General features: G+C 42.6%; 1 protein-coding gene across 10 annotated transcripts in view; it reads left to right on the top strand.

Annotated features, from left to right (window-relative positions):
- magi2a (membrane associated guanylate kinase, WW and PDZ domain containing 2a) overlaps positions 1-20,791 on the top strand; it is a 199,732-nt gene that overhangs the window by 92,477 nt on the left and 86,464 nt on the right. Inside the window, exon 1 of one of the 10 annotated variants that reach the window (XM_069711068.1) lies at positions 20,594-20,783. The exons of the other annotated variants lie outside the window; for them this stretch is intronic. Within the exon in view, the coding sequence (XP_069567169.1) occupies positions 20,747-20,783 (37 nt within the window). The 5' untranslated portion in view covers positions 20,594-20,746. Of the gene's footprint in view, positions 1-20,593; positions 20,784-20,791 lie in introns of those variants that run through there. 10 annotated transcript variants of the gene reach the window in all.

Here is a 20,791-nt window from a genome sequence, read left to right as displayed (position 1 = left end):
GAAACGTTTGGCTTGATATTTAAAACCATCTGGCTCGCCGCAGCAGAAGGTCAGTAGTTTAGAAAATCCAATAATCATTATCAAGTTGTGTCCACAGGTGCAGTAGGCTGCCAGATTTATTGAATGGAATCAAGGACACGAGCCAGTCGTGGGACGGCGTGTCTGCGGACATCGGACATTTCAGTGATGGGTTTAGTGGGAGTTATGTTAATTAAGTCACGGCTTCCTTCAGGCTTCGTACCTCCGCTGAGGAGGTTGTGTTTGTTTGTTTGTCCGCACGATTGCAGAAAAGCTACCAGCCGCAATGTCGTGAAACTTGGTGGAACGGGTGCAGCACGGGCCAAAGAAGAACAGACCTGGTCGGTAAAAACTTAGCGGAGCATGAGAATGAATGTATCTCCACGGACAAACACTGAAATATCACATTTCAGGGACGATCCATGTCAGAGGAACCTGATATTGAAGCTTGTGAACGTTTAAATGTATGCCAGCGTGTGCATTTCTAGAAGTCCTCTGGTTCTGATCTCATTCAGTGTGTGTGTTGGTTGTTTTTTTTTCACAGAACATGAGAAACCAGACCTGACATGACAGTCATTCACAGTAATCAAACCTAAACCCTCGACATGCTGCTGTGCTGAAGGGGTTTCATGACTTTAACCGCTTATTTCATCACTGCTCTGACATTTATTGACCCCGATCTGACTCCTCACCAGGGGGGCTCGAGCTTCAGCCGGAGAACAAAAGGTACAAGCAACACATTGAAAAAGCCTTTTTATGTGATTTAATCCTTTCTGTGAATATCGGTTAAGTAAGCAGCAGCCGAAACACCAGCAGGAAGCTGAGCAGCCGATCCTTTTCAAGTTGTTGCACGTTATTTTCACGCAGTGCTTTCTATAAAATATTTTCATTTTGAAGTTGTTTCATTGACTTAGGAGCATTTAAGTCGGTCGCAGAGTCATTACATGTTTGTATATTTGTCATCAGTCTGTCTTCTTCTTCTTCTTGCCTGATTCAATACAGGATTCTTTGGCCAGAGAACTTAATAAATCGGGGCATTTCACTAACATGGAATCGGATCTAAAATGGATCCAGATATCCGAGCTCCTCGCTGCCTGTCACTGTTCATGGAGAGATAAATTTACCGACCGGCTAATCTTCTAAAACGGCATCTTTTTGCGGGAAGTTTTAGTGCGCTGAAGTCATGCGGTTTCACAGCAAGTATGATTACCAGAAGTTATAAAAAGAAGGAATCTTGTCATTATACAGCGACTGAGCTGTTCCGGGTGTGAAAAGCTTCGCGTCCTTCAGAATTGCCATACTCTTGTTTTGACTGCATCACAAGCAAGTCCTCTCTCTGTGCATCTCAATTTTACAAGTTTCTCCCGATGTGTTTGTCATCCTCTATATCTCCCCCGTCTCCTCCCGGCCACATCCCCTGCAGGAATTGCAGGGAAGCTTAGATTGATCTACGGCTCTCGCTGTGTGGTCAGCCCCATAGGAAATGTTTGTGTAATGGCTTCTATATGAGCGCTGTCAAAGCAGATGAGGATCCGGCGCTCTCGGCGGCCAGTGTGAACACTGTGTCGACAAGCCCCAGCAGGAAACGCTAAGCCCCCCTTTTAACCCCTGCCACTTTGTCACTTCCATTGGGCCTTCTCATTAATTCAACATGACTGTGTGGTTCTCTGCTGGTGAATCACGATGACGATGTGGCTCTTCATTTAAGCATGGATGGAAACCCATGAAATATGCAATATGATGAGGGTATTCAGGCCATGACTTAAGTAGACATGCTATGTTTGTTACAGCGTCTATGAATGATTTAAATATAAAGCTAATAGTTTCTCCGCAGCCCACCTTATTTTCACAAACGTGTTTTTTTTTTCTCTCTCTCGAGCCTGGTGTCATCTGTTTCTTCCTCCTCTTCGATCTGTCGCCTCCTTTTTTTTTTTTTTTTTTTTTTTCCCCGCTCCTTTTTGTTTTGACATCGACACTCTGTGTCTACAACTCGATTCCTTTTTCTTTTCCCCTCACATCCCGTGTTTCAGAAATCTTCAACGCCCGGCTGCTCGCTTGCCATCCTGAATCATCTTCCGCCACGAGAAGGGCTGGAAACAAGACGTAAAAATACTTACAGCAGCCAATGTTTTCCCCTGTCATCCTCTTATCTCTGGTGGTTCATCTGCTATGCATGTGTAAGACTTCTCTTTTTGTAATTCCCTCAGCGATATTTATTTTCTTCATCTTGCTTCCTTCCACCCCGTTTTTCTTTCCTTTTCCGGTCTATTCGAAGTCGATGGTAATACGCCAGCGAAGTCTTGCCTTGGCCCTGTCCATCACTCCACATCAAAGCCTCGCTTGTTCTCCGGCTCTCTCTTCTTCATGGTCTATTACTCCACCCTGTCTTGTTGACAGAGAGATGCTGTTTAGTGTGCGTGTGTGCAAGCGTGCATACTTAAGGGGGACTTCTCCGTCTTCATTTGCATCCTCGGGAGGACTCGTCCCCAGACACTCCAGAGGTTTCACCTTCATAGCCGACTGTGGACTTGACTCGCAGGCAAAATGGCATCAGTCAACATTGCTTTTCAGACTTTCATTAGCTCTGCCTGAGCTAACACGCACGCACACACACACACACACACACACACACACACACACACACACACACACACACACACACACACACACACACACACACACACACACACACAAAAAAACACACACCAAACAAAAATGAAAGAGGAAAACGTAACGTATGGCAAAGAAGATTCAACCGGGCTCAGCAGTGTTTTCGCTTTGTTGACGTCGTCCTTCCGGCATAATTCACGCTTAGGGAAATCTAGGACATAATCTCCCGCTCTTTTCAGGCGCGGCGGGCCAGATAGCAGCGAATTTACGGCGTTGCAAAGCAGGAGTTACAATAGTGTGCCGCCGTCTCTTTTTCTGTCCAAGTTAAAAGAGAGCGTCACCTCTGTCGTCTGGTCTCAGCATTTTTTTTTTTCATGCCAGGAATAAATCTTCAAAGTTGTTGTTTTTTTTTCTTTTTTTTTTTCTTTCAGGAACTGAGCTCAATGTCACAAAGGAACAAAAATAATATCACATTTTTTACAGCTTTCCATGCAGTCATACAGCCAACTGGTAATATCCTGACTTTGAAACACCACATCGACAGTTAAATTTAATTCACACTGTGTGACGCAGGTGCAGGAGGGGAGTCACAATGAATTACCTTATCATTTGTCTCTGCTAATATGTTTCTGGTATATTTGTGCATATCGTCTGCATTTTACCAGTCAGGGTAGAAAGTCTCGACTCTAATCTTTATTCCGTGAGACATTTTCATCAGGTGCTTCTGTGAATGGCACGGACCCATAACAGAGATGACATGAATGAGGTGACGAGCTGAGGAGATAAGGATTGATATATAAAAAAAAAAAAAGGATTTAGCACCACAGCTTCCGTGTTTGTTTCCAGTTCCTCCCAAACTACGAGAATCTTTTGGTATGAATATACTGATGCTTCGTTAAAACGGGACCTTTTCCCATTTTAACCGTGACTGATGCTGCGTTCAAATGGGGTCGTATTCACCGCGTACACCGGAAGAGTCCGTAATGAACGGCGCCCTCTTGTGGTATTCGCGACGTCGGTGCTCGAAATTCTCTCTAAACCCCGAGTTCACGAGTTGTGACGTCATCACGTGTTAACTTGCTAAAGTGTTGGCCTCTGTCGCTTCTTGGTAAACGGTGTTTTTAACGCCCGGCCACGTGAACGCCAAGCATACTGCGCACGCACCTCCCACGAGCTTCTTTTGAACGCATCACGAACGTCATCATCCTGCGAGCGACGGCATTTCGCAACATACAGTTGTGCAATTTAAGGCTGGAAAATATTGTCAGGATTATCTCTATAAAATATTCTCGATGTTATCGGCAAATAGTTCACTTTACTAAGCTTTTCAGAAATCCCCGTTCTATCACCTGTCCCATGGTCTTCCTCAGCGCTTGGAAAGGGTTCAGGTCTGTTGTTTATCACCAGCTGCGTTAGGTTTTCTTGACATCTGCTATATAACTATGGACTGTAACATTAGAAAAACCCTCCTTCCTGTTATAGTGATATTTATTGATGACACTTAAATGGTGACACGGAGTGAGGTCTGTGCAGCACGTTGTAAAACTTTAAAACGTCATATAGTGACTCATCAGGACTGTATTTTCAGAGTGTGTTTGTGCCAATTCGGTGTAAAATCTATTTATTCATACGAGGGGCAGGTTGGGGTTTATGCTCCACCTGTAACTGAATAAAATTGCCCCCCCTCAATGGCGCAGGAAGCCAAATAGCACATAATGGTGATCCATCTGTCAGACCTGAGACTTTCGCCCCGACTGAGGTAATGAGCCTGCTGTATTACAACCCAGAGGGCTATAATAAGGTTAAACACCACGCCTTAGAAAATAACCCAACCTGTGATTGTCCCCTGTCGTCCACCGACGGAAGCTAATTGGCTAATATGGGTCTATTTCCCTCCAGGGTGCATTTCCCTGCTTTAGCGTGACAGATCTCTCTTTGTCCCCCTCTGCCTGGATGGTTCGACCCACGTGGGCTGAACGGCTCCACACGGCATCGACGACGGTCCATCAAGACGCTCACAGCGTTACGTCGTTCGTGACCGCTCACAAACGGCCGGAGCATCTTCCTCCTCCTCCTCCTCCTCCTCCTCCTCGCCCGATGCTGTGCCCTGAGGACCAATGACTTTGGGAGAACCTCCTCACCTGCACTTGAAGCCGACTCCACCTGCGTTCTTCTACTTCTACGACGAGAAGCACTCTAAAAAATGACACGCCGGCCCCCTCGGCTCCTGGAGCGCTTTTGCATAATTTGCTCTCTTCTTTGAATGCAGATCATGAAAGAGAGGCAGATAATGAACAATGGCCTTGTCAGCCTTCAAAGCTCAAGCCCAAGCCCAAGCCCACCCTTCTCTTTGATTCTTATTTTTTATTTAATACAGCTCAGCAGGTTGGTGTCCTGCCAGGAGAGAACAAAGTTTCCATCTTCTTCTTCCCACCTGTCTGTCTTCAGTACATCTTCTGGAGGATTCATACATTCCTTTGCAAGCTGCTGTGAGTATCTGCTCACGTCCACCACATGCAGCGCTACCATTGTAGTTTTGTCCTCAGCACTGGTTATTGGAACCCGTCAATCAAAAGAAAATGAATCTGAAATGAAAGCAGCTTCAAGTCATTTTTGAGGAAAAAAATACAATCATTTTTCTGCTCCAACCTCTCGTAGGTGGAGATTTCCAACTTTCTTTGGCTCATTTTTTTTTTTTTTTTATTTTTTTTTATATATATTTCTGAGTTTAAAAATGTTATTCAGATAAAAGACCATTTTTAAAGAAGCTCTCATTGATATTTGGAATGTATTTAGCCATTTATTGATTTTGGTGCTGCCAAAAAAACTTTACATACTGAGTCTCTTTAAGACTTACAATCTTAAAATTTATTAAAGAACATTAGAATGATAAATTCTGCATTACTTTTGAATTCATTCAAAAAAATGTGTTTTTTTTTTTCTGGTGGAATAACAGCATTTAGACCAACATGCAAAATAGTGGTGGCTAGAAAATCCTTTCTCAGGAGCCGGGACTGTATTAAGTAGAGTTTAGACTCCTGACTACAGTGTTTCTAAAATCGTTGGCGCAGCCCCGCGTTCATGCATGTGTGACTGTAAATGGAGGTCGTTGACCTTCCCTTGACTCCTTCTTGACCTGTGGATGATTTTGTTTTAATGAGACTGTGAAACGCCACCATATTTCATTGTCTTTAATCAGTCAAGTGCAGAGCGGGCAGATGCTGCCTCTGCAAATGTAACGACTCATAGCGGCAGAAGGGCTCTAAAAGATACGAGTTCGAAATTTGATTTCATCATTTTAATGTCTTTATTGTCGGACTGCAGATTATTTGCACAATTAATTAATTAGTGACATTAGCTGCACACCACTGTGGTGCAGGCTGAAATATTTTAAAGAAATATGACATGGATGAGTAAGAGGTTGTGCATCCCTCAGCGTTTTCTCGTCACCAAAGGAACTTCGGTGCAGACATTCAGGTTCCCCTCATAATAATATTTTTTTCACTTTAGTGACGTCAGCCCCAGAGCTAAACTTCAAATTTTTTTTTAAAGTTATTAAGTAATTAGTAAATGTTAGCGTGCCATCACGCTAAATCAAGATGGTTCAAATGATAACTGCTAAATATCGAAATGTGTGCATTGTTATTGCGAGCATGTTAACATGGTAATGTTAGCGTTTTGCTCAAAGCCTAAAAGCTTGAAAGAAAGAAAGAAAGAAAGAAAGAAAGAAAGGAAGGAAGGAAGGAAGGAAGGAAGGAAGAAAGAAAGAAAGAAAGAAAGAAAGAAAGAAAGAAAGAAAGAAAGAAAGAAAGAAAGAAAGAAAGAAAGAAAGAAAGCCTCAATGTGCCTAAAAGCATTTAGGCTCGTAATAAAAAAAATTTAAAAAAAATAATGACAAAAATCACATCCCAGTTTCCCAGAGTCTAATCTGACACTTTCATGTTGTGTGATTTGTCTAACTAACCGTCAAAAACATAGTCAACAATAATTTACAATCAAATATCTCGAAAATAAAATGAAAACACACAGACAGCCCAGTGTTTGTTTTGTGACTCGGCTCTGCCAAATCAAAAGAATTTCATTTTTAAGTGTCAACTGTTGTTCACTGGTCTGGAGGCCGAGACGGCTGCCAACATCTTCCCAGAAGCGTAATCTGCATGCTGTTGTGTTTATTTTTCTCGCAAGCTAATTAACACTCACATAAAATCACACACACACACTTGAGCATATTCTTCCACACTCGAGAGCAGAAGCCGATGCATACGAAGTCTCGTTGAACTTTTCTCATGAAGCCGTGCAGCATGTCGGAGGCGGTAGCTTGTGTCATGAGTGCTCACACTCACACATGCTCTCGCGCACGCACGCGCGCACACACACACACACACACACACACACACTCCTAAATTATCACGGCAGAAGCAGACCCTCACTGACACAGCATGTTAAAACAGTGGTGACAGATGCTCTCCCAGGAGCTGACATCGTGGTACAGTACAAATGAAGCCCAGCGTAGTGTAAAAGCTCCCTAACAGCACAGCAGCAGCAGCTGCAGCGTTCTGTGGAGGCCGGGATGGAAAGAAAGAAAGAAGGAAAGAAGGAAAGAAAGAAAGAGAGAGAGAGAGAAAGAAAGAAAGAAAGAAAGAAAGAAAGAAAGAAAGAAAGAAAGAAAGAAAGAAAGAAAGAAAGAAAGAAAGAAAGAAAGAGAGCGCTCTATAGTGGTCGCACCACGGATGAGGCCGCAGTGAAATTGGGTTGGAATGAGATGTGCGACAGATTTGAAACCGATACGTCTGCGTCTCTCTCCCCGTCTGTCTTTATATGTCTTCTTAAATTTGACCCACCCCCCCCCACCCCCCCCGTCCTCCCCGACCCCCGCCCCAACCTCCCATTTTGCTCACTCAAACTCACACACATCTTCTGCTCAATAACAGATCAAAGGGAGGGAAGTGATGATAAACCAGTTCTCCTCCCCTTGTTGTGCCCCCCCCCCCCCCACCACCACCTTTATCTCTCCCTCAGAGGTTGTGTGTATTTCTCCTAGGCAGTGTTTGTGAGTAGCCTCTCTCATGACACACATTGTCTCTCTCACAAAGCCTTTCGCCTGAAGTACTTTAATGGAAAATAATGAGGGGTGGGGGGGAGGCAGGGGGCCCATGAATATCCATCTCCATCTAGCTGAGATAAGCTCCATTTATTTTCACTTTGTAGATACACATACAATGTGCAAACTCAACGCTCATTCTAGATCTGCAGAAAATGAATCAGCAGTTTTGATTGGTTTCGATTAATTTCTATATTTCAATTAAAAAGGCCAATCGTTTGATGATTCCTGCTGCCTAAATGTGTGTGTTTGTGCCTTTTAGTGTAAATTGAATACCATTAAGTTTCAGATTCACTGTGTACTTGTGTGTTACATGCAGTGAAAATCTATTTGAATTGAATTGGTACAAATTAAAGACCAGCTTCAGCGTCTCTCCAGCTCTCACTTGTGTCCTCCTTCTCTTTCATCTCCCTGTGTATATCCCAGAATTTGCCCTAATTAGTCTCTGCTGTTATTCTGGCCTTTTGTTGGACTTTTGTGTTGGAAAAGAGATCAGTGCAGCACAGAGACTAGGAGGCGCCCACAGGAAGCAAAAAAGAAAAAGACTCAAAAAAAGCATCAAGGCCATCATTTAAAACATCACAAAGGCACCAGAAGCTAACATCATGTTTTCATTAATGTGAGTGCTCATCATGCATATTATGTCCTCCTTTTAGTTTATTCATTTCCTTGATTTTTCCAAACTCTTGTCAATTCATGTGAACAAATAAGCGTGCACTCACTTTAATAACATGCGCACGCTATATTTTTTCAAAGTGTGAGTAAAACCTGTCGTGCAGCCGTCCCTCGCCACGTTTTACCGAAGCACAGTTGACAGCACACTGACTTGCTGTGTCACTTCCTGGTTTGGTAACAGCAGAAGGGAAGAACAACAACAACAACTAAACAGAACAGTGTGGACTGCTCAAAATTTACTTTATTGCTGCCACTCTTCTATCTTTGCTGGAAATTGACCACCAATTTACTACCATAACAGTAAAGTTGTAGTAGTAGTGGTAGTAGTAGTAGTAGTAGAAGTGTAGTAGTAGCAGTGGTGGTGGTGGCAGTAGTAGTAGTAGTAGTAGTAGTAGTAGTAGTGGTGGTGGTGGTGGTGGTAGTAGTAGTGGTAGTAGTAGTAGTGGTAGTAGTGGTGGTGGTGGTAGTAGTAGTAGTAGTGGTCGTAGTAGTAGTAGTAGTAGTGGTAGTAGTAGTGGTAGTAGTAATAGTGGTAGTAGTGGTGGTGGTGGTGGTAGTAGTAGTAGTAGTAGTGGTCGTAGTAGTAGTAGTATTAGTAGTGGTAGTAGTAGTGGTAGTAGTAATAGTGGTAGTAGTGGTGGTGGTAGTAGTAGTAGTAGTGGTCGTAGTAGTAGTAGTAGTAGTAGTAGTAATAGTAGTAGTAGTAGTAGTAGTGGTACCAAACTTTGTTATTTTTATAGGACCAATCAAATTGATCCAATAATGTCGAGTACCAAAAAATGCCTGATCATTATGTATCCAATTTTGACACCATGGCTCCATCCACAACGACACGTTTTCACTTTAAAAACTATAACATGCCGTTTACACAGCAGTAAATCTCAGCAGCTTCGGTGAGCCGTAGCATTTACCAAACGTAGCTTCTACTTGGGCGACCATGTCGATAAAATCCCTTAGTTTAAATTAATCAAACATCTTATTTCACTGTTTTTAGACTAATTTTCATCCACATACCTGTCTGATCTGTGCACTGTGGTAACTGGAGGCTTCTCTGTGTGGAGTATCTATTGATGACATGTACGTATGTGAGGCATTCAAGGGACATCTGTTAATGGTGGCCGCAAAAAACAACCCCGGGTTTCATCGGTAGCTTGTTTGGCTGCATCGTGAACAGATGTTGTTGCTGCTGTTCTAATCTTCTCTGATTTTCTGGTTTTGTTTGCGTTTGGATAATGGGTTGTGCCTTTAAGTCTTTCGATCCGTCGTGGAAATGGATGAAACACATTTGACTTAAAGTATCAAATTATTCCAACACTGTTTGTGGCTCAAGGAGTTTTGTTGCTAAGACAGGTTGAACAAGAACATTTCCAGCTCCTGATATGTATCCTTCAGGGATCTTTTACTTTATTGCAGGTCAGTTGAAACTGTTTGTAAAAGTGAACATTTAAAAGCTCGGCGTTCCTTCCATCCACTTGTTAACTGTAGCTCATACTGTAACTGTATCTCTGAGCTCTCTGTTTAACTAGTTTCTCTCTTCCTGTCAGCCTGCACGCTCTCTGGGGACGACTGTTCAGCTGTTTTATTTTTTTCCTCCCATCCATCAGTTGTTTTTTTTTAGGGCCATTCCCATCTGTCAGTCAAACAGACAACCACCCATTATGATGGGCTGTCAGACTCCTGCGACTTGGTTTATATTCTCTGGGCAATCAGGCCAGGTGTGCAGGATGTTGTATTTTCACGCCCGGCCTGCACCTCTCCATCACTTTCCCTGCAGCCCTCGCTGGAGATTTGTCTGGTGGGAGGAGCTCTGTGGCGTCTACAGAAAGTGATGCGGTTTAGTTATTTCACACCGAAGCATTTCTCTGTCGATGTTTTATGTGTATGCCGACTCTCGAGTGGACGAGCTGGACACAAATATTTTCAGCGGTTCATCTGACAATTATGTCTTTGTTCAATTTGTTTTTGTCAATAACAGAAAACAAAAGTCCTTCGTGGTGTCCCTGAGGTGGCTTGAGATTATTTGTTATTTCCACCAACAAACCAAAACGATTTAAAGATATTCCTTTAAATATGGTGAGCAGCATCAAACCTCATCATTCGAAATAAGTGCATGTTTTGAAAATACACTTGTTTGCTTTGTTAGACGAGAAGATAAATATCACTCTCACGTCTGTCTAGATATGAAACTCCAGCCATCAACTTTGCATCGAGACTAGAAACAGAAGTAAACAACGAGGTCAGCTCAGTCCAAAGGTAAAAAAGAGAAATGAGCCTGTCTGTAACTAGTCAAATACAACAAATCTGTCTGGTTTGAATATGAAGTTGCAGCTGGGTGATAACTAATAAACGCGCTGTTTCTTTTACATAATAATTTCTTTGTCTGTCACATAGTAACAGAAGATTTCCCTCGACAGACCCGACAATACATAAAGGGTGCACATTAAAAACTCGCGCGCAGAATAGGACTGGAAACTGTTAAAGCTACAAACAACAGGGACGTGCGTGCGTTGTTGAAGTTGGATTTAGATTCACATCTAAAAATTCAGTGAGTCTTACAACCGCATTGTAAAACCGACAAGCTGTGGTGTCACATTGACAGCGACATCCCAGAGGGTCACTGCTTGCAGCCAGAAAGTAGTCTGTCACATACAGTACGTACTCGTAAAGCCACATTTTGTTTGTTCATTTCAGTGAGTAAACAAACAAGATATGACGTGCTAATTTGTGAAGTGTGGATGCGTTGGTTGGCAGCTCCATCACCGTCAAACAGAACTGATTCCACTCTTTACGCGAAGCTAACGGGGGCTTCGTATTTCCCGTCAACCTTGTTTTCTTACCCTCGGCCAAAACGTGAATACGTTTATTTATTTGATGAATATCAGCATTTGGTAAATCAGCTTATCCTCAAAGCGTCATACTCCATCACCGAGTGTGACGAATTAAACTCGGTCGGCTCCTTTTCCCTCGCTGTCCTTCATCCTCGATCATTTTTTTTAAATCCTGCTAATGTCAGAAACACCCACGGTTTCTAAGAGATGTTCTTCGCCCACAACATCGTCTCTTCCGCTTTCTCGTCCTCTTCTTTTAAGTCAAACCAACTCTGAGGTGGAAATCGGGTCTTCGGCGCCTCAGGAGGAACACGTCCCATGATTCTCATCTCTATACCACATACCCCAAGGGATCATGGGCAATAAAGAAAATGCCTGGCTGGCCCTGCTTTATTTCTGATGTTCACAAACCCACGGCAGTTTCAACCCCTGCGTGCGCTGACTGAGTTCAGGCCTTTCCCACGACATTTATCACCTTTCCTCGATTTCTTTTCATATGAGCTTTTGCTTTTTCATTCGGTGCCTTTTTACGTTCCAACTCTTCCTTCCACCAGCTGGTAAATAACTTCATTCAATATCAAAAACAAGACTGATTATTTTTCTCCCTCCCTTCATCCTCTCCGTCTCTCTGTAACCCTCCTTGGTTTTTAGGACAAGTCGAAGCAAACATTCTCATAAACAAACACAAATGTGTGCCACATCACCAGGGAGGAAATATCAATTTCTAGTTTTTATTTATTTATTTTGTATTCCTTTGCTGCGTTTTATTGATGTTTGCGTCACTTTTTCTGCAGGCGGTTTGAGGTGAGGGACGGGGTCCTCTGAGGGTCAGTGATAAGGGGCTTCCACCGGCTCGACACAGGGACAGGTTAGATAGGTGAACACGAAGCTGCACTTTGTCAGACACACACAAACACACACATGCACTTTGATACACACATACTGTGTGTGCCCACAGATTCAATTTCACTCACTTTATTTATTTTTTTTATTGGAAAAGAAAAAAATCTGGAACTTTATTTTAAGTTTTTATCAAACATTTGACAAGATGCAGTTTTTAAAAGTACAATTCGCAGCACAAAACACTGTTGATTCATCATCAGACATTTATAACTTTCTTAAATGACTTTCTTAATCTCTCTTAAACAGATGTGGACAGCTGGCACAGTTCTTTACATACAACACTGGGCAGAAACAGAGAGGTTCCAAACATGTTTTGCTTCACTTTTTATGACTTGAAGCATGTTTCTTTTTGTCTGTGTTTGTTGTAAACAACATCTGTAAACTGCAGATAAATGAAAACTCAAGCCAAAACATGACTTTTAAATACCCTCTGCAAGTAAATTGGAAAATTATAGTTTATTTTGTGCACTTTTTAAAACCAGATTTCAAAGTAAATATTTAAATTCTTAATAAAAAAACAACAAATTACAGCAAGGAAGAATTAGTAGTCTTTGATATGAGATTTAAAACACTGAAGAAGGTGTGAAGGTGCCCCTTTGAAGGTTTGTAACTTTGCAGAGGATGGCAGCCCTAGTGTCTTTTCCCAGCAGGAGGAGACGCAGCAAAATTCATTCTCCAACCTTGGCACTGATAGCTTGGTGACGTACTGACGTCTGACCGAACAAGGTGAAGCAAAAGTATTTGTGTCCGCCAACTCCTGTGTCACGACTGACTTTTGTGGGACAGTTCGTACACGAGCAGAGAAAGATTGTGTAAAAGTGGATGGTGGCTTTCTCCATTTAGAGTTTTCTGCCTCTCTTTTCTTTGAAAAGTCAACATTGTTTGCAGTGTTGGTGCGATTTAATGTGCCAAACTTCACCGAAATCAAATTGTATGCAAAAGCTGTGAATTGATTGTGCCTGAAATGTTGCTGTATGGGACGAGCTCATAATGCAAGACTTCTTCTGTTGACAGTTTGGATTCACACCAGTCCCAGTGGTTTCCGTCAAAACATTTTTTTTTTAAATTATGTATCTAAAAATGGACGTAAAGCTAATGCGGAGGTGCTTTAAAGTGCAGTACCGCCGAGGGCCACTAGAGGCTGGCTCCAAAAAAACCAATCGACTCCCATTCAAAAAGCATCAACTTGTCTCATGAAACACAGTCAATACTTTCTTTCTACGAGTCATTATGGCGTCATTCACTAGATTCAATCCTTCTGATCAGTGTTTTGGTCGTCCTTCCGAATATAATTCCATCATTCATTAGACATCAGGCCTCAAACAGAGGTATGTTAGCGAAGGCGTGCCTGGTTTGATTGACATGTCTGGGATGCAGGCAGATTTCCCGTTATGGGTGGGCGGGGCTTAGTGTCCTTGGGGCTTCAAAAAAATCGTTAAAATGGATCACAACGTCTGCTGCGACCCGTTTATTTGAATGTTCAACATGTATATTGTAGATACAGATCAGCGGTGGAAATTATAGATAGATAGGTAGATAAGACTTTATTAATCCCACAGTGGGGAAATTTAGTCGTCACAGCAGCATAGAAACACAGTTAGGGGGAAAAAAAGGTGCATACAATAGCAAAAAAAATACAAATATGTGTACAATAAAATACGTTTTTTTTTAGAAAAAGTAAGCCCAATGAATAGATACACACAGACACACTATATACCCAAAAATAAATACATGCATTATACTGTATGTAATAGCACGTCGTAACCAAAATAATCACATGTAAGATCAGTTTTGAACCCTTTCGTCTGCAGATACTGTACACACACAATAATTTGCATAACGTCCATGAACTACACACACATACCAGACTCACCTTCCATTCAGAAGTGTGTGTTTCACAATCTGCTCCCCATTCAGCCGGCCATTAGCTCCAACATAAGGAGGCAGAATAATTTGTGAGATTTCCAGCAGGTGGTAGAGGGAGAAAGGTTAACATAACAGGAGTGATGAATGAATCACTTTGAGGGCCTTTGTTTCATCGTGCTCGGCCGTTGTGGCTCCAGTGATTTTTATTTTTTTTCGTGCCACTCAGAAATTGTCCTTTAGTCTTAATCAAAATGGATTTTATTTTCGTCTCGCCCTCCCTGCTACTACTGCGGTGGCATGTGAATGTGTTGCATATGTTTGAATGTGATTAAGTGTATTTAATTAAGCAGCAGCCAGATGGTCCTGCTGGTGATTTTATGCTGCTGCATGTTTTATAGTCTAACTTATAACCCTGTAATGCATTTCAATGTCGTGGCAGTGGGGAGAATGTAAATGCTTTGTGTCACTGGAGAGCGGGTGGCGTGTCTTGATGCCATTTGTTTTCCTGCCCTCCTCTTCTTTTTCCTTTACGGATTTCTTGCTTCCTCTCTATCGCAAATGCCATACAGCATCCCCGAGGTGATTGAAATACACAGGTGATCGAGGACCCTGTGTAGTCGAACTCCCAGAGAGATACGTATGTTCTGATGGGAGTGTCACACACAATCTGCTTCCCGCAGTTAAACTCTGAAACTGCTGCTTTGAAGATTTTCTGCCTCAGATTTTGCATTCGGATTTGAATATGGCTGCCATCAACAATTGATCACTGTTTCCTGAAGGTGATGTCACCAAATTTCTTGTTTTCGTGGTTACAAGCTGCAGATGTTCACGTCATCAGACGGCTAGAAAAGCTCATACGTTTGGCAGACTTTGTCATCTGAGGGTCTAAATATACCCAGCGTGCTGAATTACACCTTGTATTGATTGAATTAGTGTTTAAATAACCTGAGAAACCAGCTAAAGCAGCCGTCTTCGTTTGCGCACTCAGGCAGCTGTTGTTTGTTATTTAAAGAGTACTTTAACCCCCTAGCTGAAAATCCTGGTTTTATTGAACTGGAACTCTTATTGTTGAGAAAACTGAGCTGCTGAAGTTATTCCTCATCTGGTGTTTTTGTCGGTACGCTTTCCGTTGTGCCACCCTGATTCACATGTAGCTCTGTAAAAAGAGGAATATAATCAGATTTAAAATATAAATAATATATATAATAATATAATATAATATTATAATAATATATAATAATAATATAAATAATATAATAGTATATATATATATAATATACAATTATTTTTATTAATTTTATTGTTTATTTTGGTACATAGTGTTTATTCATTTACCCATGTTGTCTTTAGCCTTTTCCTCATCTGTTTGTCATACTGTTTTGTATCTGTGCTGTTTGTGTCACTGTGTGGACTGTGCTGACAGGTCATCATTGTAAATGAGAATTGGTTCTCAATTGATTTTACCTGGTTAAATAAAGGTCATATAGATTTGTGATACGAATATGTTGCTAAGTGTTTGCAATCTCATGTAGATTTTATTCATGGAAGAGAATCTTGAAATGATGAGAGTCAATGTGTTGGATTATTTAAGAACCAGTGTTCAGGATTTAAGAGGAGCTACTGGCAGAAATTGAATATGATATTCATGAATATGTTTTCCTTAAATCACCTGAAACTAAGAATTGTTGCGTTTTCATTACCTTAAAAATAAAATAAAAAATTGGAAAGCTGCCAGTTTACACCAAAGCAACTACACTAGACGTAACATCTCCATGGCGACAACTCTCTGTGCTTCTGTTTTAATTGCTGGCTTTTTCGTAGTTTGGTAGAGTTTGTCGCATCTCAAAACCTGAATTAAAAAAAACATAAATAGCAGCAAGTTACCGTCAACAGTTGCTTTTTTAGTGACGAAGCAACAAAATGGGTGTTTCAACAGCACACTCGGGGGCTGATGCAAATTTATGCCCTAAACTTGAGACACTTCAGTCTTTTTCCGGTGCAGTTCCTTTGTTTACAGGAGTTGTTATCTCTTCTACAAAGCAGGAAAAAAACACTAACTATTGTACCTCGCTTTCTTAAAATGCCCACTTGCGACTGCACGAGCTGAGTTGCAGGCGACACCGTCAGCTGAGTCGAGCTGAGATGGTCGAGGTCACGCTGCTGCAATTTCTTCCTGCAATGATATAAAACAATTTTATCTTGCCACAAATCTTTTGTCTGAAGTGGAAGTGGAGGGTCGGGGGAGGGGAATCCAAGCTGGCTGCAATCTGCAACCTCACCACTAGATGCCAATAAATCCTACATCCTCGTCCCACACTAAATCTGACTCGAGCATGTACGACCAGGGACTGTCTGTACATTTTATTGACATGTACTAAATGACATGAAGGCAGAATCAGACATCCTTTTCTGATGTTGTCCAATCATTTTTGGCCTTGTGGGCGATAACAGTCTGCACTGCTGTTTTTTGTTTTGTTTTGTTTTTTTCAAGCTCCAACCATTTTTAAGGGCAAGATGATCTGTCTTCGTGATGAAAAGACTTTGGTAACGATCGTTGGGTGTAAACAAATGCACATCTGAGATATGAACTGTCAGAACAGTCACCTGGTTACCGAGGGTCCTTCCTCACCCGGACAGGTGAGTGACCCATCCATCGACTTGCCCTCGCTACCTGCTCTTTTATTTTCTTCTCCCTCTCTCCACTTCTGTTGGTTCTCTTTCCATCCCTGTTGGGGGGAGGGGGGGGGGGTGTCTCTTTGTATTTATTGTTATTAAGCAGCTTACTCTTCTCCCACCATCCATTCATCCATCCATCCCTGTGACTGTGCCACTGCCTTTTGATAGAGTGCTTATACATATATTATTCATTTGATTGACTCCCACTAATCGCCTCACAAGTGGAAAAAATTAATCAGCCCGGAAATCCCGTCATTTGCATTCCGGTCGGGGAGTTTGGTGACGGCGTTTTAGGAATCGCAGTTTTCCCTCTTTGTTGAGTACTGGATGAGCCAGCGGAGCCGGTTGGAAAAGGGGCGGACCCCAAACGAGACATTGAGATCAAGAGAAGGCCACTTTGCTCTCAGCCAAAAAAAAAAATCAATGAGGCTGGATATTCAACACTAGCCCATGTTTTTTTTTTTATTGTGGCTCATAAAAACCCCATTGAAAAAGTATATATGGCATGAGATGATTTCTCTGTGGGTGAAAATTGGATTAAGCCTGGTGTAAAACGGAGTGTCTGATCTTTTTTTTTTTCCCTTCTCTCTTTCGCTCTTTCTCTGTCTCGCTCTTTTTCTCTCGCTTGCATGACTCCCTCACCCCACAACATTAAACTCTATAGGAAGAGAAACCTAATTACATGGCTGAAAGTGGCCGTAGTGAGCACTATTAAAAGGATCCAATTAAAGTTTGTGCGGCGCTGGCAGCAGCGTGCTGGTGAGGGATTATTTGTGGAGGTGGAATTTGATCTGTGGCACGGGGAGAGTCGTACATTGGCTGAGCGATCGCGGATGGATGGCAGGTGGGAGGGACGTCAGAGCAGTCCAAGTAATTGGATCCTGAATTAATGGACACTTGTATCAAAGAGGGTATGAAGTAAAGCGACGGTGTCGGAGGAGAGAGGGGGAAAGATGGTGAGGAAAGGGGAGGAGGAGGAGGAGGAGAAGAGGAATCGAGAAGACGTCACGCAATATACACAACCTGTTGTTTGATTTGATTTTCAATTTATTTAGGAGATATTGTTCTGTTACTGCAGAGGAAGTCACGTTCGACTTGTGTTTTCATCAGCGCTCCTCAGCGGATTACCATGAAATGTACTGGACAGATTGAGGCCAAAGAAAAACTGTTGCTTTTGGTAGTGATCTTCTTTTGTTATTTTTTTTAGCCGTTAAAAAATTGCGGCTTTGGACGCAACACAAACATGTAGGACAAAGACAGAGAGATAGAGAGATTCAATTCCCAAGTTTTGTACAATGTGTATTTCATTTTTGTAGATTCCCATAACAGTAAACATGTAAACATAAGAGACTACACCCGCCCCAATGGCATCAAGACAGGTTGTAAACAAATGAAAGATTCCCTCCGATGATCTCTTCTACCCTAAATGTGCACATGGACACTGTGTACTCGCCGAGCAGGTTGAAGCTAAAGTTAAATGGCAATCTTTTCCTGGCAACCAAACGGTGACGGGCAGGACTCCAGGTTTGCTTAGCTCACAGGCTAGGCTAAGCTAAAATAAGCTCAGCTAAGATACTGTTGCTGTAGTTTCATATTCAATCAGTTGGTAGAAATGAAAGTGTCACCAAACCTTTCATTTAACTCTTTGCAAGTGTATTACTGAAATGATCAAACTATTTCCTTAACCTGTAATGGATAGTTCGAACCAGCAGTTCAGGTAATTGCTCATTTAAAAACCTGTATGATCATCATACTAATAAAATGTCTTATTCCATCGCATTTTCTTTTTTCCAAATCTCAACAATTACCTGATTGTTAGCAGATTTTTATCCAAATTAATAGTAGGAATGCTGGTTGTAATTGTTCAAATAAGACTGAAGGAGAAGAGTGTGTAAGAGAAAAAGAAATCTGTTCAGTGTAAAAAAAAAAATGGCGACGGAAAATTTCAGCTGCGTGTTTTGACCCTCGGTGTGAATCCTGGCTATTAAATAGTTATGATTTGAAAGGGTTATTTTAATCCACCACCGATGGCACCTTTTCTATATAACAGCCCAGTTATAATTATCGTATTTATTACGTGCTGAGTAAATTCATGGCTGTACTTGCTAGAAGAAAAATGACTCCACACCTCCAGTATGAAACAGACTTGTTCAACTCAGCATAAATCCTGAGTATATCTGTATGGAAGTGTTCACTTCTTCTTGACAAGCCAACTCAGTGTCTGTTGAACCTCGCAGCCCTTCGTTATCCTGCAGTCCACCTTCAGAGGAGCAAGATTATCGAAACACAACCTTCATTATTATTTACGGTAACATTTTCCGCAAAACATTATTTACTCCGGGCATCGCGCGTTACTCTGGAAGCATCCAGGAATACTTAAATTTTTTTCCTTTTCCCCTGAAGCAAGTCAGAGAAAGGAGGACAGAATTCATGAATAATTTGCAGTCATTTTTGTAAAAAAAAATTACTCTTTATTATTCATGGCTTTGTATTAGCTTGGATGCTTTAACAATCCTTTGGACAACTTTGGAGTGGATTTTAGTTGAGGCGTGAAAAACTCCTGATGCCTTGAATGCAACACTGGCAGCAAAATCAATGCTTGTTCTTTTAAAGGGTCGACTTTGTTCCCCGTGAAGCCGCATTCATTTTTCTTCCTTCGTTTATCACAGGTGGTGTCATTAGAGCTTTTTTTAAGTCACGATGTGTCAACTCGGTGTACACAGACAGAACAACTTGGGGAAAGCGTGTCAGGGGAAGGCACATGAGAAAACACCGGCAGGATTTCAAATTCCTGCGCTTGCCATCGTGGCCTCCTGCGGCTCCATCTGAAGGAGGTAAAGCTTTCAAATCGCTTCAGCGCATCTCGCTCTCGCACGCTGAGCCGCTGTCGCTCCGATAGCAGGAGAGGGGCAGAGGTGATGGCAGCGTGCGATAGCTTAGCCCCTGGTATTAAAGGGCCACGAGGTCTCGGTATGAGATGATGACTGCCATTGGCTGAGTGATGATTATTGCAGCACCTGTGACCCGCCGGGCTGCCGGTTCAAATCCCTCGCCTCATCTGAAGAAGCTACTGGAAACACAGAAATTGGCCCTGCTGGCGTTGCCGCTGTTTGGGACTTGAAAGAGCGTAGATGCCGTGTGATAGCAAGGAGGGTTCGAATGGGGGTCGGGGTGGGGGAGGAGTGAAGGGGGACGGGGGGGGGGGGGTGTAAGTCGGACGGTTTTTCCTGGTAGGGGCGGCCGGTCTGGACCTTCGGGCCGAGCGGTGGTGACGGGGCGTTAGAAATTAATAAAAGCGGCGCGGGTCGTCCTGACAAACAGATTGTGTCATTGGGCGGTAATGTGCTGGAGCCGGCGCGGCCCTGGATGTGGCAGGATTAGGCTGACACAGCAGCACGTTCACATCCCTGATCACGGCGCGCACGCACGCACACACACACACACACACACACACACACACACACACACACACACACACACACACACACACACACACACATCCTGAAAAAACACCCACCCCGGGGCCACATATCCAAATGGATGACATCAGCTTTCCCTTAATCTCTGTATATCTCTGCCCTCGTCTTCTTTTCCTCTCTCCATACCTGCTCACCGTCGACTGTGCGCCGTGCTGCGCCGGCTCTTCCTGGATTCACAGAAAAATCGTAGCAGCTGCAAAGAAAATGACGCGGCCTTCTTGCCTTTTTCTTCTCTGACATTTTCGGGGGGATTTCTCAAGATTAAAGTCGGTCGGCGTGGACGCTCGCTCAGCTTCTCTCTGTCAAGGGTCTCCTCCGCAGCTCTGAAGTCTTTTCTGGGTGTTTTTTTTCCACCGCTTCCTCTTGATTTCAACATTTTCCACCCCACCCCCCCGCCCCCCACCCCCCGCAAACATGATGGCTTTGATCGCCATGGAAGTTGAGATGCGGTGCAAGACCAAAGGAGATCTCTGTTAGTGGATGGAGGAGCGAGAAGAAATAGAGGGAGCTTGAGATGCAATGAAAGGATCCATTCACCCACGAGAGAGACAGAAACAAGGACAGAGGAGTTTGCACTGATTCATTTCTCAATGATAACAGATTTCATGATGACATCCCTGTGCAGGGGTAGGTTG

The sequence above is a fragment of the Brachyistius frenatus genome, unplaced genomic scaffold, assembly GCF_029030835.1.
Source record: "Brachyistius frenatus isolate BFR_SWC_R1_liver_20210118 unplaced genomic scaffold, ASM2903083v1 Contig_96, whole genome shotgun sequence".
Taxonomy (NCBI): domain Eukaryota; kingdom Metazoa; phylum Chordata; class Actinopteri; family Embiotocidae; genus Brachyistius; species Brachyistius frenatus.
This window is presented reverse-complemented; position numbering and strand designations above follow the sequence as displayed.